Here is a 13,499-nt window from a genome sequence, read left to right on the forward strand (position 1 = left end):
GGAAAATAAAACGGAAATTGTGTCTTTGCAGCTGAGATGATTCATGACACATGTGCAAAATATAAACAAGATCAAACGACAAATAAATTCAAGATAATTTTTCTAGCTGCACCAAATTAACATGTAAGTGTATGAAAATTACGCACAGTGACGAATACTTATGTCCAATGACTGTATTTCACACTGCAGGGAGTTTGAGAGGTCATCACACGACATTGACCTTTACCGGAAGTAGTTGTTGTTGACTGACAGAAATGGCGTAGTGTTTTTCTCTCAGTGTTGGCAAAGAAATATTGGACAGTAGCTGTTCTCATGTGACGAAATTGTTGATAATTGCACGGGAGGACACATTGTTTATGTTCTGCAATACCCACGTTTCAAAATGTCAGAAGATTCTAGCTTAGCGCCTGGAGCAGATGTGCGATTATGTGGGCGAATTGACAGACCTGTGACTCAAGAAGTTGTGCATCAAATGCAAGCACTGCCACCCCAACCTAATGTAGAGACTGATAGCTCCAGTTCCCGTTCTTCCACTCCAGGGGAAGACAGTTCACAGGCACCTTTGTCACGACCTATGCGGTCAAGGAGCATACAAGAGTCATCTGAGAGAGACCTGGAACTATCGACAGCTCGTCCAGTAAAGGCTGAAACGTTTTGTGATTGTTTGCGGTTAGGAAAGGAGAAGGATTGTCGATGTGGAGAAGACGATCGCTGTAGGTCTTTCATTAGTCTTTTAGCTGGTTTTCTGATAGTTGCATTAGACTTATTAAGATTTGAGGAAAGAACATGTTTTTTTTCTAAAATGGGAGGGACAGTTGTTTTTTTACGATCAACATGAGTATACAGTGATGAGTTATTTTCTGATATATTTAAGATGTTTTAGCCTTATATTTCATAAATGTTTATCATATTCATACGTAGACATTTGGACTCAGTATTTTCCATCTATATCTTTGTGTATCATCTATCATGTAAGAGTAAATATACAGATTATATGCACTGTCCCCTTTAATTTCTATGTAATTTATGTCAAATAAGTATGATAATCTCAGCTAATAATGATTCTTACAGTCAGAAATTCTTTTCTTTTTATAGAGCCACATTCAGGTCACGAGACTAAAAGTTTTGGACACAAACTGGATATATGTTCAATGTTTCAACTTGATCAAGTATTATGTATACTCATTGTGGATTTGAGGAGTCAGTATGCATGTTATCATGGTGATGGATGTACTTTCGCCAGAAGGAAATTATCAGTGTCCTTTGATATTCTACTACATGTATAAACATTGATAAACATGATAAATGATATGATTTTGATCAACACGAGTCTGCAATGATATGAATAAATTCACCAGTTTCAGACTGCTACTTGTAACACTTTTCAAGCTAACATGGCTAATGGATATATGGTAATAGATAATGATAGGGAAGGAAGACTAAATGCAGGTCGATCATAAACCTTTTATCTCAGTGACTATCAGTTGTGAGTCAAAGATAAACATGACATATATTCTATGTTAGCCACAGTTAACTCATTAGACAATTTTGGTGTACCTTCAGGAAATTAGTATCCCAACAAATAGAAGAATACTTTTCACTCTAAAAACAGATCATATAGTTGTGTTTGTCCTGTTTACCTGAGCAATATTTTATCTGTTGCTTTATATAATCATCAACACAATAAGCACAATGTATAGTAACTACTCAAGAGTGCATTTCAAGTGTACCCCAAGGCATTATGAACTTATTTGTATTGTGTTATGAGCATAAATATATATATATACTCTTCACAAAATATTAAGCAACAAGTATTTTCAGTGTAATATCTATATCAATCTTGATAGCGATATTTGTCGACATGTTACTGAAAGGTAAATATTCAAAGAATACATTTTAGTGACTGTCAAATTGATTTATCTGACAACACTGACAACATCACCCGAACACAACCATCCTCAGAAACAACATGCAAAATGTGTGGCATGAAAGTGTTCCACTCTTCACACATGCATCCTGACCGGTGTAAATCTACCTGTAATCATTCCCCTGGTACAACAAGCGGGTCCTAAGTTCCACGGGTGGAAATAACTTTGAAATTGCTAGTGTACTCCGGTACAGTGGCACATGTAAAATCACTTGATCTGATAATTTGTCGTTTTCTTGTTGATTTTTTTAAATAAACAACATAATTAACATTGGAAAGTCAACTGGACACCGGTACAGTGTGATATAAAAATTTGCTTGCCTGACAGAAAAAAAACACTGGACTCGGACGTCGAGCAATGGGTTTTTTCCATCCCTGACTTCATTTTTATGGATGATAATGCCTGTCCATGGAAGTTAATGCCTGAGAAAGAGTTGCTAACGATGTTGTTTAGATCAACAACATTACACATATGGACTGGCCTGCAAGGTCACTTAATCCCATTGAACATGCTTGGGACATCATTGGAAGTCGTGTTTACGGTCTCTATCTTTACCCCCAGACTCTGGGTGACCTTGAGCAGACGTTACAGAGAGAATGGCAGAACATTCCACAACAGCAACTTTAAAGGCAAATAAAGCAACTCAATGCAAAGACGTGTAGATGCTTGCATTTGTGCTCATGGTGGCCATACGTGTTATTGAACACTGCTTCACTGTCCCAAACAGACTTGAACGTTAATGTTAACATTTTGCTCCATCAATGCAGCACATTTTGCACGACTGTTTCGCGGGTACATGCTTTTGATGATCTGTAAATCTATTATTGCTCAATACCATTTCATTTCATTTTGTTAGTCGTGTGTACATATGTTTCACCTTTCTATTGCATCATTCCATGATTTGCAATTTTAATAATTGAAAATGTAATGAGACTACAACTTTGTGTTGCTTAACTTTTGGTGAGGAGTATATATTTACATGTGTACCTCTTGTTGAAATCTTTGTCATTTTCCAAATTTCACAGCAGTTCAAGTGTAGAACCTAAATCCAGAGTTATCTGACCGATGAGGACTAACATGATTGTTTATAAATATTTTTCCCTACTGGTATTCTGTGCACAATAATGACACTGTACACAATATTGTTTTGTTGTTGCAATCGAGTAGACATGTGTTTTGTTGTCCCAGTTTGTGTTTGCTTTATATGCCACAGTGGAAGAATTCAAATGAAATATTGAAATGGCCAGTCGGATGTTTATTTAAAAAATGAATGAAGAGTTGTAATAATCATAATCCAGGGCCCGTTTCACAAAGCTATCATAGCGCTATGACTGTCATAAGTCTATGTTACAGTATAGGAGCTACGAACGCTACGAAGGGGTACTGGTTATCTGACATGTTCAATTAGTCAGGGCTCAAGTTAAGAGATGTTAACCTACTTGCACCAGGTGCAACCTAAGATAGAAACCTAGTTGCACCAGCCAAATTCCAGTTGCAACGTAGTGTGCTCAGAGGTTTCGGTGCACATAAACATATTTCAGTGATGTTGTACACATGAAACCATAGCAACACAGAGACACAGGTGGTTCATGTTTACTCGAGCTGTCATAGCCAAGAGGTGTCTATAAATAACAATGTTTTGATGCCATAGCTATTCAAAGTTTAGAAGAAATATGAGCTGACATATTTATGCTTATAATGTTAGAATTATTGTTGATATACGGTAATTCTCGAAACTTGAATTGCACCTGGTGCAAGTCAGACTAGTAACTAGGTTGCATTTTGTAATATTGGGTTGCACCAATGCAAGTATCAAAGCACTAAATCGAGCCCTGTTAGTCATGTATATATTGCTATTTAAATGATCACTTTCTTCATTTTGAGGTTCAAGGTCATTTGTAAGCAGGAAAAGAATTAACATAGTATGTATATCTTTGGTTCAGAAATGTGCTGCTTTTTTCAGATTTTGAATGGAACTGGGATGATGACTCCAAATCGTCAGCCACAATTCTCCGTGCCGACAATCGGGAGGTAGTGTTTCACATGGACTACAGCTGTGGCACAGCGGCGGTCCGCGGGTCACAATCCATGAGAGATGATCAGTATTTCTGGGAAGTCAAAATGACAACACCTGTCTATGGAACAGACATGGTAAGCACTACTTCTATTACATGAGTATAGGGGAGTCAGTTTGGTTTTATGCCGCTTTTAGCAATATTCCAGCAATGTGGTGGGGCACACCAGAAATGGGTTTCGCACATTGTACCAATGTGGAGAATCGAACTTTGGCCTTTCACGCTGCAAGCAAATACTTTAACCACTAGGCTACCCCACCACCCCGAGTTAAGGGGAAATCACATATGATAATGTGTTGCTGTTGATGGATATGAGTCTGTTAGTCCAGCATATTATGCATCAGACAATTGATTCTATCTTTTGTTCCTCTGTATTCATTTGAAAGATTTACAAATTACACTGTTGCTGCAGTGGAGTCTTCCAAAACTCGATCCCTGACTAATCCAGATGTGTGTCAAGACTTGACCAAAGACCCGGGATGGTCCGGGTTAGAAGGAGCCTTCAGTAACCCATGCTTGTTGTAAGAGGTGACTAACAGGATCGGGTGGTCAGGCTTGCTGGCTTGGTTGACACATGTCATTGTATCCCAATTTCGCAGATCGATGCTCATGCTGTTGATCTCTGGATTGTCTGGTCCAGACTCGTTTATTTACAGACCGCCGCCATATAGCTGGAATATTGCTGAGTGCGTCGTAAAACTAAACTCACTTACTCACTCATACAAAACTTGTAGCCAGTTTGTTAGTCACTAATTTTTCACATACTGACAAAATGATCATTTCCAGATGGTGGGTGTCGGTACTCAACACACGGACCTGGACAAGTACAAGCATATATTCTGCAGTCTGATTGGTCGAGATGGCGAGAGTTGGGGTCTCTCCTACTGTGGAAGTATACACCACAAGAGTCTGAAGAAAGCCTACGCTTCCAAGTTTGGCCAGGGATCCATCATTGGTGTACATCTGGACATGTGGCACGGAATGCTGTCTTTCTACAAAAACAGAAAACCTTTGGGTGAGCCTTGGTTGTCTGTTAATGAATTTCCTTGATTTTAAAGCAAAATGAATCAGTTTACAACAATGGCAGTCACGCCTGTTAAAGAAAGTCTCCATTGTACATTAGTAGCTGTGGTCATTAGATCGAGCCCGTTGTGACTGGGTGTAAAAACCTTGGGGTCAAGTTTGTGTGCAGACTCTTTCAGTGTTGTCACAACCCTAGTGTACAGTACACAACCCTGTGCACTTAAAAGAACCCACAAATCCGTTGGTAAATGACCAAATGGTGGCCACATGAATATGTGCAAACACCTAGTTGAGGGTACAGCAACGTGCAGTAAACTTGGACAAAGTACTGTGACTATGTGTCCAAGTCCACCCAGCTGTGAATGGGTACCTCGTTAGGATGAGAAATCCGCAATAACTCGGTGCGCCTAGTGGCTGCAAGAGTTGTATGATCCCCAGGGAGATGAGGTTGAGAAATATGATGTACCGTTGAGATTGACATCCAATGATTGAGGGGAAAAAATCCCAGCACCTTGAGCATGTACTAGCTGCGTGGATATGTGCACTATATAAATATCTATATAGTTGTGGTCAAATCACATCATTCAAAACATTATTCAGGTGCATGTTTGTTATACATGAAGGCTGTTCAGCTTGATCACATTTGAGGTTGTAGACCTTGTCCTTTTGTCAACATTGTTTAATGAATTATAAAATTGAAAAGTATTTACTATGAAAGTGTTTGACAGAGATTGACATTTTTTGTACATACAGCTTTTTTTCTACAAACAGAAATAATTATTACACAGCATGGGCTGTTGTTGCCATTTTGTAGTCATGGATACAGGGAAGACATGATATGAAAATCACATCCATGTGTGTGCCTCTGTGTCAATCAATTTTGAAAGTTGCATAGATCAATGCTCATGCTGTTGATCACTGGATTTTCTGGTCCAGGCTTGATTATTTACAATATGTGGAATATTGCTGAATGTGGTGTAAAACTAAACTCACTCACTCAATGGTGAAAGGAAACATCATTTGTGAATAGAGCCATGTGTGGATTTTACATGAAACTTACCATATAATAACAAAAGTTTGTTGTATTGTAAAACTTCAAGCAACAGACCAGAAACGGGAGAATATTGTGAATAGAGCCATGAGTAGATTTTACATGAAACTTACCATATAATAACAAAGTTTGTTGTATTTCCTTAAGCAACAGACCAGAAGACGGGCAGAATATTGTTTTGCATTATACTGCTAATACCATGCAAGACTGTTAAGATTGGTTCTTTCACAGCTTCAAAAATGTCTATTGCAGGAGTTGCATTTAGAGGGCTTCAAGGAAAGACGCTGTTTCCTATGGTATCGTCTACTGCAGCCCGGAGTGGCATGAAAGTCGTCACGTGTCGCTCGTTCCGGACGTCGCTCCAGTTCATGTGTTGCCAGGTGTTGAGGAGACTGATCCCGAACCACCTGAATGTCCTCGAGGCGCTCCCCCTTCCACCAGGCCTGTGTGCATTCCTGGAGAACAATATGGGCTGGTTGTTACAGTCCTGTTTTGGTCCTCAGTGTGGTCCCAAAGGAGGACAGAAACGGTCCCGGGACGATATGGAGAATGATTCTGATAAGGAAGCTAGTCCACCTGCTGTCAAACGGACCCGAGTTGAAGCCAGTCAGTCCTGACAGCAGCTCTCTGTATTAAAAACTTTGGCAGCATTTTTGACTGATGTCTTTACAAATGTTGTTGATCCTGCTATAACAATTTTATTCCAGGGTTCGTTTTGTGTGATTGATAGTCAGATGGGAACACAATTCTTCTGTCACAGAGATTACTCAAAGATTACAAATTATGTGCTGTTTTCGGGCGAATTTTGAAAAATCTTGCTTTCATTTTGAAAATAATGGGATTTTAATCAATATTTTCCTGAATTCATAGGTACATCTACACTAGGAGCTCAGAGGTTCATACTCTCAACCACTGGTTTTCCGTGTTCCAGATTCATTTAAAAACTGTTGAATATCTGGGATATACCTAGGATACTAAACTAAGTGTAGTTTCAAGCAAATAGGGAAAAATTGTTTTGGTATTGGATATTTTTCAGTTTCTAACTTTTTCATGTTTTGATGTACATTAACACAGTGTTTAATGCATTAACATTAATGAAAACCTCTTTCTCTCTGTTGCCCCTGTTATCTTGAAATGCAAGTCCCCTTGTAAAGTTATGACAGTAGCGGTAACCACAACAGCATGAACTGGAAAAAGCTTCATTCCTATTTTGGAATTTTTGCATGTCGGTACATTAATTTACAGATTTGGGGCCATGTTTCAGCCCCTGAGGAGGTCTATATAGATCCCTGTGTTAAATATTCTTCCATCCAAACAGGACATTTAACCATGTACAGTAATTTCTCCATGGAAGATTATAGATTGTAGACCATGATTAATGGTTCCTGTAGTTTAAGTTCTTGAAGCTATTAAATGTTTTTATTCACTATTGCTTAGTGCAGGGTTAAGCAACAACAACAAACAAAACGACAAATAAACATCTCTCTAGTATTGGTTTTGCTGTCTAAAGTTCAGCAGCAGTCTTTAAATATCCTAGGATGGTGTGATACTGAACTGTAACGATGTCAATCGGTTTACATCATCAGTAAGTTTATGTATGAGAGATTTGGTCTTTTGTCCTACTCCAGTAATCATTGATGTCCATTATGTGTTGGGAACTACCATTATCTCTGCCCTTGGAAGAAAGATCCCGTTAGAACTGTCTTCAGCAGCTCATGCTTGTCATAGCGATTGGTTATGAGACTAGCTGACTTGGTTGCCATGGTATCCCAACTGAGTAGATCAATGCTCATGTCAGTGGTGTGATTGACTTGATCATTGAACATTGCTGAGTGTTGTATTAAACAACAAACTATTGCTTGTATGGTAATGGTTGAAATAGAGCTTTCCTGTCAAATCATCAAATGAGTGCTATGCTTTAAAAATTCTCTATCAAAATGAAACTGTCCACTCTGATTCATGACACAGTCCCTATTATGCTCAACCATATAGAAAGGAAAGGACCAGGAGATTATTCAGTAAATCTTCATAAAACAAACTATTGATGTAATCTTTTCTACAGGAGTCATGTCCTTTTGTCTTGTGTTGGCTTCATTGAACTTCATTAAACTTCATACAAACAATCCATGTAAATATGTGGCATATTTAACAATGAAATGGTGCTAGGTATTAACAGCTTAATACTCTGTTTGTAACCTACCAGTACAAGCATATATATGGGTTTGTATACTAGATATATAAACCTGTGTTGAAGTGATTTAGTAAGACGGAGAGGTCGGAGTTTCTTTGCAGTCATTGTAGCTTGTGTTTACATATTGCATTTTGTTCATCAGATACTCAGGCTTTTGTTTCTGTTACCATGGTTACGATTTGTATAACAGTGGTAATGTGGTAGTGAATGTATTTTCTAGTTTTCCAGTTTTCTAGAACAGCATTCTAAGAAGCAGTAAGATATTAAATGTCTGGGCTGCATGTTTTGAAATATTTGGTTTCAAAACTAGTCCAGATAGCAATGGTAAACCTTATTTGACTATTCCTCATAGTTTGTGGCTAGTCCTACTACAACATTATGAATGAGGTAAAAACATTTACCTTGTGTACATTTACTTTCAGTTATATTCAGTTCCAGTTCAAAATGTAAGCCCTCAGTTCTACTAGTTAATGAAGGATACCATCTGTTGATTTTCGCTTGTCCTCAGGACAGTTTAGAAGTCTGCGATGAGAAACTAGCATGAAATTTGATTTTTGTTCCATTTTAGATTAGCGTGAGTCTGATGCAGTGTAACTCGTAAGTCACTGCTGAAATAGTTTGGTTTTAGGTATCACAGTGCTTCCATTAGATAGAACATAATAGCAGTTTCCTTGGAAACAGCTTACAGTCATCATATTTGTCAAGTCAATAGTATCAAATACTTTTTGACAATTTATCCATGTCTTTGTATGATATAAACTAACCGTCAGATTACTATTTTGATAAACTATTACAAATATGTTGATTCCATTTATGGAGTTTATGTAAGCCCAAATCAGAATTTTAATAGTCCAACCTTATTTTATTGCCAAACTCCCAAACAACACAATGACAGATGTATACATTTCAGTATTGAACTCCTTTGAACCAACACATTCTAGAAACCTTTTGTTTTCTATAAATATATACGTTATATATGTCTATATTATCTTTACAAGTCATAAAATGACTGAAATACTTTTCAAAGCCTTGTTCAATTCCTTTTATGGTCACCCGTGAAGATCCGGATTAGAATTAATCTTCAGTAACCCATGGATCTGGTGGTCAGGCTCGCTGACTTGGTTGACACATGTCATTGTATCCCAATTGCGTAGATCGATGCTCATGCTTTTAATCACTGGATTGTCTGGTACATGTAGCAGGAATATTGCTGAGTGCGGCATAAAACTAAACTGACTCACTCTCTTTATGGTGTCCACTTTGTCCCACAAGAGAATGATAACCTACTATGGCATTAGAATAAGGCTGGACTGTCCTATTTTCAGTATTATTCATTAATTGTAACACTGGTGATTAAACTGCTGAACGGATACTTATATATATGTTTTACAAAACTTAATAAAGATGGTATGGAACTTTTTAAGTAATTCAGATTAATGTGAAGATTCCTTAAATGGATGAGGCATTGGATTTAACTTCTGCAAGTTGTTCTACAAGAATTACCACTGTCACAATATTATTCTAGTGGTAGTGAAAAGTATGTTCCCTGGTTTTTTTCTTTCTGTGAAATACTGAATACAAAAATCTCTGTTATACATGACTATTTGAAAGAATGGACACCATGTTTTCTTCCTGAATATTTAGTAAGTGTTGTGATATGAACATGATAAGTGGCTGTCTTCTTATTCGTGTGTACATTTCATCTTGCCTGATGCCCGTGTCTAGTGAATTTTCTATCAGGCTTAAAACAAGACCAAAAGACAAGGATTAAGTGATAGTAATTCTGAGAAGCCAGCTAGCATGATACAAATGGAATTATTACAAATATTTGAACCAAATTCTGCCAAGTGAAATATGTCAAGAAAGTGCACCTAAAACAATAAATAGTCAATTAATGTTGAGTTAATCATCATTTATTGTAGATTGTAGGGGCAGTATGTTAGTTTAGAGGTTAAATAGTCTGATCATGACACTGCTGATTATCATATTACAGTGTGTGAAGCCCATTTCCCCTGCCCCTTTGCTGGAATAATGCAACGTAAAATCAAAATCCTGTGATGGAAAGGTTTACAGATATTGAGGACTTTCAGTGATAAAAACTTTGAAAAAGATGCATTGTTTGAAAACCATGTAGTGATATATATACAAACAGCAGTTAACGTCTTTGAGAGGCATTTATAATATATGGATGAACAACTTCTTTATTGCTGTGAGAGCGACGTTTTGGTGTAGGTTGCTTGATAACGGTGTTAGAACCTACTCCGAGTTGTTCATCCAAACAGCAGTTAATAATTCAGTTTGTAAAGAAGCAACTTTACAAGGCAGGTATCGAAGATATTGCATCAATATAGGATGGTTTCTGTAGTAATGGACCACTGTGTTGTATATATGGGAAATTTACTCTACAGGTATCTGCTAGTGTTCTTAATCTTGTGTTGGTGTGAATGCCACATAGAGAAAATCAAATATATTTTAGCCCGGGTCATGTTATGATTAGATGTAATCAAAATGTATCACAGCTTTCTAATTTTTCAAATTTATGCCAAAACAAAAGTTCAGATATACTACTCAAAGGAAGTTAAGAACAACTACTGATCTCTTGTGCCTACAGTGAACTAGCATGACAGATTAACTGTAATCATGTGACAGTCGGGTGTTCCTTGGAGTCTTTGAGTAGCATATGTGTACTCTGAACATAGTTTGTATTGAACTTCAAACTGATCTTTCAAAAGGTGCCTATAACTATATCTTATTGAATCAAAATCCATTAATTCACTTTGTTTTAATGTTACTGTGTTATCTTGGATGAGGGAAGGTGGGGTAGCCTAGTGGTTAAAGCGTTCACTCATCATGCAGAAGACCTGGGTTCGATTCTCCTCATGGGTAGAATGTGTGAAACCAAAGACGTATATACGTTTTTGGTGAAGCCCATTTCTGGTGTCCCCTGCTGTGATATTGCTGGAATATTGCTAAAAGCGGCGTAAAACCAAACTCACTCACTCACTATCTTGGTAAAACTCATTATCTGTGGTTATTATGCCCAGGATATTGACTGGTATACCTTTGGTTTTAGAAGTATCTGTTTCTGAACTTTGTTTCCAGTTAGACATGATGTGTGAAAGGACCTTTTTCCACCCTGAAGTAACAGTTATCATCCAGAACTGTCTGAAAAAGGACATACCCCTATGGGAATGGTATATTCATCAGAAATGCTGCCTGTCGTCTGAGACTGTTGTCTGGGTTTTTTTAAACTGCAGTTGACTTGACAAATTTTCAGTGATGACTTGGAGTTTGGGAGGTTTCATTGCTGTTTGAGTTAGTCTTTGATTTAGGGTGTGTCCAGCATATTAGCATCTTCACTCAAGCTTGTCATAATGTCTTCAATGCAATGAATTGGCTTTGTCTTGTACCCATAATGAATCCCTTTTGTCTGAGTCAGCTCACTATGCATAGTTGTTCTGTACTTGGCCCAGGATCTGCTGGTCCTGGGTTTGAATCCCAGATGCATGGTCTTTCCTGTGTCAGCATCTTACCTCTCCAGATGGGTTCACAAAGTGGTAAATGTCTCACAGCCTCACTGTGGTCATCGGGTAGACTTCTTGGATGTTAAATCATTCTCCACTGTCTCTCTTTGTGATCTCTAACGATATCGTTAAAATGTTATTTAATCTATCATCTTTCATATCCTCTCATTCATTCACAAAAATATTTTTCTCGGATTAGATACCTTTTGATTCTTGTTAATGTCTCGTCCTTTTGGTATAGGGACATGGGTGGCAGAAAGTGCTTTAGTAACTTCATAATGTGATAATATACAAGCTGTGTCTAGATGTCTTTATGTTGAATTAAATGAAACAGTAAATGAAGAGTTTTAATGTTTCCTATTCGAAAATTTATCTTCTGTGATCATGTTTGAAGTTTGTACCATTAGAATTAGCTGCTAATGCATGAATGAGAACCACCATGGTGATTTACATTTGTAATAGTTCTTGATTATTTGGTTTCTATTGAAATACATGTCTTTTTTCACTCTTACTTGCCTCACTGGTACAGTTGTCTTCTGATTGGGGTAGTCAGCTTCTCTGAACTGTGAAGTTTGTTGTATAGAGTTCCATTCCTTAGGTGTGCCCGGATCCTATGAATGTGGGTTTGAATACTGATTCACTTTGAATGTATTTCTAGGTGTGTCAGCACCAAGCTTTGGTTTACCAAAGTGCTGATTGTCTTCAGCTTGCGTTACGGGGTGTTGGGTAGCCCAGTGGTTAAAGCTTTCGCTCGTCATGCCAAAGACCCAGGCTCGATTCCCAACATGGGAACAATGTGTGAAGCCCATTTCTGGTGTCCCCCGCCGTGATGTTGCTGGAATATTGCTAAAAGCGGCGTAAAACCCAACTCAGTCAGTCAGTCTGTCAGTCAGTCATGGTCTCCTCCCACATTCAGCTGTTAGCCATGATATAACTGGTATACTGTTTAAAGCAGGGCTTAAAACCAAATAACTCATTCTGTTGGATTGGTCTTGTGCTGTCAACATTACATCAGTGTCGATCCCATACATTATTGAGCAAGTGTAAATAATTTTATGTAACATCTTAAATCTGCAAATTATTACATGAATGAATGTGAATTTATGGAGCTTCAACAGCATAATTACTCCCTTTTCAATTGTATATAGTTCTTAGATTTTTAACATCAAACATTGTATTTGTGGAATTGTTTGAAGGATATTTGTTGATAGTGTTGTTCTGTTTTTAAGATGTTTTCTATGCTGTAATGTGTAAGGTGTGTTTGTAGGGTAAGAACCTCAATTTGGTGAGATAGACCCTTTTACATTTCCCTCGTATTAATTGAGCTGGATAAATTGACATTGTTGAATTTGTCTGCTTATTTTGGTAAACAACACAACAACAGCTATGTTTTCCATGCTGTATTCCACTGCAAGCACATGTGCAGGCCGGGTCAGTGTATAAACTGACTTTTTACAAAAAGTGGTATTGCAATGCGGAATCGGATTTAGGGATGTGGAATCGGATGTGAATTACAATTTATAACATCCAAGAAAAGCAGAAATCAAATGTTAAACTCTTGTGTCCATGTTGTTTTGCCAAAATACAAATACAGCAAATACAATCAAAAACTGAACATGATGACTTAAGATAAAATTTGATCATAATAGTGGTTGCGGTGGATGATTTTTATGTGAATTATCAAATATGACCGAGGTTTGGGTTGAC

At 37.6% G+C, this 13,499-nt stretch overlaps 1 protein-coding gene across 1 annotated transcript; it reads left to right on the top strand.

Moving 5' to 3' along the window:
• Nucleotides 1–240: 240 nt before the first annotated feature.
• On the top strand, nucleotides 241–8,015 carry LOC124263460 (SPRY domain-containing SOCS box protein 3-like). Its single transcript, XM_046698106.1, has 4 exons — nucleotides 241–713; nucleotides 3,892–4,079; nucleotides 4,790–5,018; nucleotides 6,330–8,015. Exons 1-4 carry the CDS (start codon nucleotides 383–385, stop codon nucleotides 6,692–6,694), a joined length of 1,113 nt encoding a protein of 370 aa, XP_046554062.1. The 5' UTR covers nucleotides 241–382; the 3' UTR covers nucleotides 6,695–8,015.
• The last annotated feature ends 5,484 nt before the right edge of the window (nucleotides 8,016–13,499 follow it).

This window comes from Haliotis rubra, unplaced genomic scaffold (genome assembly GCF_003918875.1).
Source record: "Haliotis rubra isolate DU_JTF1 unplaced genomic scaffold, ASM391887v1 Scf884, whole genome shotgun sequence".
In the NCBI taxonomy this organism is placed as follows: Eukaryota; Metazoa; Mollusca; class Gastropoda; order Lepetellida; family Haliotidae; genus Haliotis; species Haliotis rubra.

Excerpts from the sequence above, each read along its gene's own strand:
- LOC124263460 (XM_046698106.1), top strand. The coding sequence starts at position 383 with ATGTCAGAAGATTCTAGCTTAGCGCCTGGAGCAGATGTGCGATTATGT. Across the intron at positions 714-3,891 it reads ATGTGGAGAAGACGATCGCT|ATTTTGAATGGAACTGGGAT; the intron begins GTAGGTCTTTCA and ends TGCTTTTTTCAG. Across the intron at positions 4,080-4,789 it reads CTGTCTATGGAACAGACATG|ATGGTGGGTGTCGGTACTCA; the intron begins GTAAGCACTACT and ends GATCATTTCCAG.